The sequence below is a fragment of the Rutilus rutilus genome (genome assembly GCF_951802725.1).
Source record: "Rutilus rutilus genome assembly, chromosome: 24".
NCBI classification, from domain to species: domain Eukaryota; kingdom Metazoa; phylum Chordata; class Actinopteri; order Cypriniformes; family Leuciscidae; genus Rutilus; species Rutilus rutilus.
Window position 1 is genome coordinate 8,445,852 of NC_140228.1, and position 8,462 is coordinate 8,454,313.

Sequence of the window (8,462 nt, forward strand, 5' to 3'; positions counted from 1 at the left end):
GATTCAATTCATTTTTAAGTCAGTTTAATGTGTTTTAAGTTGAAATTACTTCGATATCCAAGTTGGTTGTAGCCTACCTAAAAATGTATGGCAGCAACTTTTTTTTGTTGAGTTATCCAATCTAAATTGTATAGATGAATATGATTAAATTATGAAACAATTTCTCATTTGTGTTTATTTTATTCCTCAGAAGTATTATAGGAGGAATTCTATCTGTGGAAAAAGTTAAAAGATACTGGAATCTTCATTAAGTCATCTGAAATTTGAAAAAAACAAGCACTGAGCAATTGAACATTATTACCTCTTCTATCATTTTTTTTATGTATTGCTGGTTTACAATAAAATATTACACTAGCCTATTTACAGTTGGTAGCCTATGTGTGTGTGCTTAATATCTGCATTATTTTATACATTACCGGCTAACAATAAATGGTCTTTGCGTTTACAATAGCTGTGTGTATGTGTCTCATATTGTGTGTTTACAGTAGCTGTGTGTATGTGTGTTTTACTCATGTCTCAGTTTCCGCCTCCATTTTGTAACTGGTGTGTGTGTGTGTGTTTGTGTGTCTGAGCTAAAGCCAGTGAGGAGGAATAACACACACTCACTCTTCAGCGGGTTTATTTTTATACAGATCACCAGAAATGGACGGGTGAGCATCAAAACGCTCTTCGTTTATGTGTATATAAAATAATAATTTAAATGTGAATTAGAAGAGTGTATTCACACTTATTGAAATGCTAACGCTGCTAACATGCTAACGCTGTATTGAAACACCTAAACAATTGTAAATTTATAATCTCACCGTATCGGTGGTTTTGCCTTATACAACATGTCAATAGAAAAAATCCGCAAGACCTCATATTAGTAAACATAACAAAAATGAGTCCAAAACAGAAAGCATGCGTTAGCAGGTTAGCTTCACTAGCAGCTGTTTGTTTGCTCATGTTGTCCACACAAAATTAAACAGGAGTTTAATTTAACAAGTCTTTTTACTAGTTTGATTTGTAATTATTATTTTAATGTGCTAGAATGTGATTTAATTTCCCAGTGGACCTCATTATGGGTTTATTTAGGTTGTAATTATGTTTCTTTTGTTAGCCTCGCGTTAGCTTTTGTACCTACAAATAAATATGTAACTTACATATTTAGTTAAACTAATAAAATCAATCAACCTTTTAGTGGCTATCAAAGCTCTTGAGTTGCATTTAAAACGGAAAAACTTTTTAAAAAATGATACTAAAGACTGTACTCTAGGTCTGTGTCAAAACCTAGTGACTATTGAGTGGTTGTTACATAGACTGCATTCTGGACATTATGGTCCCAAAATCTAGAAAGCTGCCTACCTTAGACTGCATTTTGGACATCATGGTGCCAAAAACTTTTGATCTGCCAACCTAGTTACCATTTTTTGATTCTCATTACCTAATGATCTGTTTATCTAGACAGCATTTTTTTTAGTATTTATGTCTCAAAATCTATTTTGCTAGATATCTAAGCAACCTTTTTGAACTCTATAGACTTGAAGCCTTATTAAGCTGCCTACCTAGACAGCACTTTTGAGAATTATAGTTGCATTCCTGGCCTGTTGGAGGAAGAGCGGGATACAGTAATGAAATGGTGAAATGTTCATCAGCTTAATTTGTTGTCATTGAATAATGGAGGGGATTTGAAAAGATTCAGATTAAAGGATGTCAAGCCCTCCCTCTCTTGCATGTCAATTCCTGGTGTTTAGTATCTGTCTGATCAAATCTCACTTTTGTTTTCAACAGCATTGGTGATGTCGCAGTTGGTGTAAAGGTAAACACTGTTTTCAGCTTCCTTTCTGCATTTATGTAGTCTGGCTGATGGATGAATAATTCAAGTAACATGGGGGATTTTGCAGTGCAATAGCAACCTGACAAAGGAAACAGTACAACATTACTATGAATATGATCATAATGTTGTGGAATTTAGTTTTGTAATAGATGTCTGCCTGTTGCACTGGTGAGACCAAGTGGAAACCACAACAGAAATTTGACCCCATGGATACGAGAGCAGTGCTGGCATTCCTTTGCCACTGTTACGTAGCAAAGTAGGGCATTTTTTAAATAATAAAATATTTAATAATATGGCTGTCATGATTATAAAATTGGCATTTTAAGCTTAATTACAGATGAAGCCATTTATTCACGTTGATCTCTGAACCTTATAGTAAAATGGTCATTTTAAGGCTTTGTACACAAAAATAGAACTGGAATATAATTACTATTATTATGTTAATAGTTTTAAAAACAATGTACATATATAAAATGTTCTGTTCCATGTTGTATGGAATCCAGCCACCCATAATGTTATATTTTAGCAATAACATTTTGATGCTGATTATTTTTATTAAATGTTGGAATATTATCATGCAATGGTTAGTATTAAATTGCTCACTTTATAGCATTTTAAAGCAGCCTGATTAAACCCATTTACAATTTTTAGGTGTTTCTAAAATATGATGTGTGGAAGATGAGTTAAAGTGAATTTGGAGTGCATGCATTTCATGCCATTTCCATATTTGCTTAAATTTCCTTTGTTTGGATGGCAAAATCTGAAAAATATTGAGATAACCAGTGTCATCTCACGCTTTCTTATTCAACTAATAATGGCAAACTTAGCATATTCTCCATAAACAGTCAGGATAGGATCTACAATCAGTACATGTCAAGTCCATAAACTTAACATATTAGTCTTCCACCATCCTGTTCTCACATTTAAGATATTTGCCATTCCCTCACAAACATTATTGGCGGGAGATTAATAATTACTTCTGAAATGGGATGGTGTCGGCCCGGGCCTTATTTCAGTGCCGACATCAGACATTGCATGTGTGTTTGTATGTGTTAGTGTTAGTGCAGTTTTGTCTTTAATTGTTGCTGTCCTGTCTGATTTGCAAGCTATAGGGTAGAATATGTCTTCGCCAATTTCACTCTCACCTCGTTCAAAAATATAATGTATGCTTTTTTAGCATTGCTGTCAGGGGCATAATTTGTCTCCCTTTTTTAAAAACGTATTTGCGTATTGTGTGGCGTCAAATCCACAAGAAAAAAAGACAAAGAAGCCTTGGGTGATGCAAACATAATTTGTTTTTGAATGGACAAAGAATTGCCAAGCCATTTAAGTGCATTATTGGATATTATGTCGCTGAAAGAAAAGTGTTGTGCGGAAATGTAGAATTGTCCCTTATATATTAGATACAGGCCTGTTACAGGTCTCCATCTCCGCTTTTCATAAAATTAGGCCGGTAGTAATTGAATGGGGGCAGTTTATGTCCAAGATAGTTAGAGAAGAACTTGTTCTTTCTCAGAGATGCCTTCTGAACACATGCCTTTTAACTCGGTTTGTTTGCCAACAACAGAATTTTCCTCCCCGGAAAACAATGTTAACCAGTCTTTCTGGGAAAGCAGGTGGAAAAAGAAGCATTTGATTTTATTGCTTTAAAGTTATGTTTTTTCCACCCTTCCTTTCTAATCAGTTTTGATGCTGAGGCTAAGACCTTGCCATCTCTTAATACATTCTTGTGCTTTCTGTCGTTTCGATGTAAAATTTCACCATTCCCTTGATTGTTTGTAGCGTCGATGCCCAGAAGGCAGGCGCGGCGGCGAGTTTATTGGCGCCGTAAAAGCCACGTCCATAAAGAACAATTCGGTGGAATTTTTGGGAGGCACGAACCTGAGATGATCCTATTAGGAAGTTTTGTTTGCGCCGGTTCGTTATTTGCCTGCCCATCCCATCCTTCACTTTTAGCTGCACTTCAAGCGGCGGCCTGATCGCGCCGGGGCCCTTTGGGAACGTGGGCAGCTCAGGATGAGATGACAGTGTCTGACATCTTAGACTCAACAAGATTAAAGCAACAATCTAGAAAAATAAGGCGGAAAGGCTGGAGCGCCTGGACGTGTGTTTTATGTGCCGTGATTCCTTAAGCTGTCCGCAGAGAGCTGTATTTCATTGTTTGGTTGAGGAGATTGTGAAGGTAGAATGTCTTTATTGGAGGGTGGGATTTTATCTTTCTCTTTGTGTGCCTCCACAGAGAGGATCGGATGAGCTGCTGTCCGGCGGCATGTATAACAGCCCCAGTTCTGGGCTGAGCAGTATCAGCGGTAAGTGTCCCTGACTTCCCTCATCCCAAAAATATGCCGTTTTCTCCACCGTGAACCGCATTAAAATGATCAAATTATAACAGATGTTTCAGCGTGATATCTGATCTGAGAAGATCCTATCTGGGAATAACCTTACGATCTCCTGTAGGTGGGCACCCACGCTTAAAAGCATGTGACCGGAATTGAGATTATGTGCTCTGCATCTTATTACAGCTTCTCCAACAATAGTTTCAGTATCCTATTCAGTAGAGGAAAGCCTTTCCGCAATTAAGGGAATCTTTGTTTCTCGGGTTCCTTCTATAAAGAAATGTGTTCTCTTTTTAATGCCCACTCTCTGGCCACCTTTGGCAGATACGACATCCAATGGCAGTGACAGCAAAAAACTTCGAGTTGAAGAAAGAGTCGGCGAAGCTCCACCGTCACGCGTTCTCCACATCAGAAAGTTACCCAATGATGTCTCGGAAACAGAGATCATTGCCCTTGGGCTTCCTTTCGGAAAGGTCACTAATATCCTCACGCTGAAAGGCAAAAACCAGGTGTGTGGCCAGCTGAAATGCTTTCAATTTCACTTTTGTCAGAGTTGGTTCCTGAGAGAGATTTGCTATTTCTGGTCCGACTAACAGTTTTGAGTTCAATGAGTTCATCTTGCCTCTTCACTGAAATCATCTTTGTCTTTAGGCGTTTCTGGAGCTCAGCACTGAGGAAGCTGCCATGACAATGGTCAATTATTACTCGGCTGTGACGCCTCACGTCCGTAGCATGCCTGTCTACATACAGTATTCTAATCACAAAGAACTCAAGACAGACAATTCAAACCAGGTAACAAATTACTTAACTTATCCATAAAGTCAAAATACTTCAAACAACAGCCAATCAGAAGATAATTGATCTTTAAAGCCAACAGCGCTGATTTGGACCAGTGAGATTTTGCTTTGAGTCAATAGACATTTTCCACTATTTATGCATGTGAACAGTAGTGAATTTACACTACTGTTAAAAAGTTTGTGATCTGTAAGATTTTTCATTTTCTCATGCTCACCAAGGCTGCATTTATTTGATAAAACAAATACAGTAAAAATAGTAATAATTTAGAAATATTATTACAATTTAAAATAACTTTTTTTTAGGATTCTTTGAATAGATAATTAAAAAAACAGCGTTTATTTAATTTTGTTTTACCATCATCAATGTCTTTACTGTCACTTTTGATCAATTTAATGTATCTTTGCTAAATATAAGGATTATTTTTTTTTTACCCAAAAAAAACAAACCTTGACCCTAAACTTTTGACTGTCTTTGTAATCTGTTGTTAGTCACTTTACGTGTAATTCAGATGGTTTCTTCCTGTCTAAATGGGCAGTTCTTGGCCACAATGAGTTGCCATGAGGGCCACATTTTTTTATGACAAGTTATTGTGTTTTGTATGTTTAAATCGTGCTTGTGTCTGATCTCCAGTCAGGTGGTACTCCCACATCAGGGTCCAACTCTAGCAACGGTGGCGGTGCGCCCTCCAGTCCAGTACTGAGAATAATCATTGATAACATGTTTTACCCCGTCACCCTGGATGTGCTGCAGCAGGTGGGGGACGCCACAGTTTGGATCAGCCTCTTATTCAGTTTATATTAGTGACAAGTTGATGTCCTGTTGATGCTGTGTGTTAATTCTGTTTTTTTTTTTTGTAATGTCTTTTTCCCCTCTGTTGATAGCTCCCCTCAATGCTCTGCTTTCTCTGTCAATAGATCTTCTCAAAGTTTGGCACCGTCATGAAAATCATCACATTCACCAAGAACAATCAGTTTCAGGCCCTGTTGCAGTTCAACGATCCAACCAATGCACAGCAAGCTAAAGTGGTGGGTTTGCTCTCAGCGGAAGTTCATGTGAAAAGCACGTTTTAAGTGCTCTACGAAGACGACACATTCTTTCTCTCTGTCTCTCCACCTTGCTCTTTTTTCTATCTTTTTCGGTTGTCTTTTAGGCTCTAGATGGTCAGAACATTTACAATTCCTGCTGTACCCTTCGGATAGACTACTCAAAACTTGTCAACCTGAATGTGAAATACAATAACGATAAGAGCAGGGACTACACCAGACCGGATCTTCCCGCTGGAGATGGGCAGCCCTCTCTGGATCCCTCTATGGCTGCCGCCCTGGGTAAAGACTCCAGTTCCCTGCTTGGTAAGATCCCAGGTACTTGCCTCTTTTTTTTTTTTTTACTATCTATTTTTTATTTATCCAGTGTCTATTGTCTTCATTCACATGCCCAAACACTCCCACGTTACAAACCTGTATGAAAAGAAACACTATGGTTACAATTTATTTTGATGGTCCACTTTAGATGTTCTACTCTCTTGCAAACTACATTTTAATATTCTCATTAGAATATTAGTAGACTGTTATGTTATAGGTTCAGGTTAGTAGAATAAGTTGACTGGTGGTTGCAAAGTTACTTATGGTCAGTAGAATGTCTAAAGTGGACCAACGAAATAGTGTTACCAACAGTAATTGTGCACATTTTTTGTCTGCATTGACATGAAGAATATATTTTCGAGAACTGTTAATACAGTCGATTGTCATTAAATTATTAATAAATCAGTATTAAATTTGCATGAACACTCTTAGCAGTGACTTTCAGTCCAGAGCTATGCTAAACACACTGGGGCAGAGTCCTGCACGGGTCCGATTTTGTAAATCCGTCTAAGTAAATCCGTAAATCCGTGTAAACCCGACCCGACCCGCTTAAAATAGAACCGACACCCGACCCGCACCCGAAATAAAATCAGTTTAGCCAATCACATTATAGACACAATACACAAAAAAAATGTTTATTGCCAGGTCATACAGAAGTTATTACACGACAATTAACACAAGGACAACTTCAGCTGAAGCTGTCAAAAGGCCGATACATGAAGAACATGGCAAACGTAAAACTGAGTAGCCTTGTAACATCTTACCAACCGAACAGACGCGGCTACAACACTATATGCCACGCAATTTCGTCTAGCCTACATTTGACAATTTGGGGTTCAAACACGCCCTGCACACACCACACATAGCCTACTTAACAGTGTTAAGTTTGAAAAATACTGCTCGATAGAATTGCTTGGTTTGTTACCACAGTTATCTGCGTGCTTCCTCGGCGATGAAGTTCCACATTTACGGCTATAATCCAACACGAAAATGCATGCAGCAAATAAGCCTTTCACAATATTTTCGTCAGATAACTCCAAATTTCTCCCACACACTGGACTTGATTTTTGATGACGTATTGTCGACAACTTTACAATCTCCACTAGCTATTCTTTTCTTCAACTCCTCAGCATCCATCTCGACGACTGCAAGCAGATCGCGCACGCGCGGTTATGATGAATTTTTAAAAGTGAAAGTAGCCTAGGTAACGTTATAGATCCTGGGAGGGCGTGGCGCGTGGGCACAAATAAACTGATGTGGATTTTAAATGATTTTATCAACTTGAAATACAGGCATATTTTTGTAGATGTGTTCCTAAAAATATGCATATATTTTTACTTTTGCATGTGATTGTTTTAAAACCCGTGTTTAGCTCGTGTCCGACCCGACCCGCACCCGTATCCGACACAGTTGGATATTTTTCACCCGTTTGAGCAAAATTTGCGGGTCACCCGTGCAGGACTCTACACTGGGGTGTTCACTCAGGGTGTCCTGAGAGAGATTTTTTTTTTTTTTTTTTAGCTTGACACAACTCAATCTTAAAAAACGTCACGTTTTTGCTCATGGCGCTTAAATGCTTAAAAAATAGCAAGGCGTGATGCAGCTTCCAAAGATGTTTGTCTATTTACCTGTCGATCATTGGTTGTCTGTTCAATTCGAAACATTTATTTGTCATCAAAACCATCACCCATTTAAGACCTGCTTGATTCTGAGCGCCGCTGAATAAGGACAGTATTTCAATCAGCTGAATAGTGTGAAAATGAAAATAGAAAGCTGTGTTTATGAAAGACTGAATATAATTGGAATGTGCTCTTAAGTACTGTAAAATGTCATGTAGGCCTGTGTCTCTGAGTGCTCGAGTGACCTTTTCTCGGAGATCTGCTCATAAGGCCTCTTAATTTAAAAATGCAATTTGACATTTCCCTTGTCACATAATCAAGCAGTTATTTTATTGATATTAGGCTTAAAATTATTAGGTTTTAAAACCCCACATGGTTTCAACCAGGTCCCTCTAACATCAGGATAAAGAACTAATATGTTTTACTTTATGTAAGAACTTTATGTTTTGTGCTGTTCATGTATGTAATATCACTTTTAATTGAACTTCTGGAGTAGAATGCCTGTTTATATGTACCTGTGTGATTGCAGGTG

General features: G+C 37.9%; 1 protein-coding gene across 2 annotated transcripts in view; it reads left to right on the forward strand.

Moving 5' to 3' along the window:
- The first annotated feature begins 455 nt into the window (after positions 1-455).
- ptbp2a (polypyrimidine tract binding protein 2a) overlaps positions 456-8,462 on the forward strand; it is a 15,537-nt gene continuing 7,530 nt past the window's right edge. The window contains exons 1-9 of one of the 2 annotated variants that reach the window (XM_084399408.1): positions 456-650; positions 1,771-1,798; positions 4,056-4,125; positions 4,477-4,661; positions 4,804-4,944; positions 5,581-5,703; positions 5,865-5,975; positions 6,101-6,311; positions 8,460-8,462. The exon at positions 8,460-8,462 is cut by the window's right edge and continues 113 nt beyond it. In XM_084399408.1, coding sequence (XP_084255534.1) covers positions 643-650; positions 1,771-1,798; positions 4,056-4,125; positions 4,477-4,661; positions 4,804-4,944; positions 5,581-5,703; positions 5,865-5,975; positions 6,101-6,311; positions 8,460-8,462 — 880 coding nt within the window. In that variant the 5' untranslated portion in view covers positions 456-642. The remainder of the gene's footprint in view (positions 651-1,770; positions 1,799-4,055; positions 4,126-4,476; positions 4,662-4,803; positions 4,945-5,580; positions 5,704-5,864; positions 5,976-6,100; positions 6,312-8,459) is intronic. The other variant, XM_084399409.1, reaches the window with a different exon arrangement.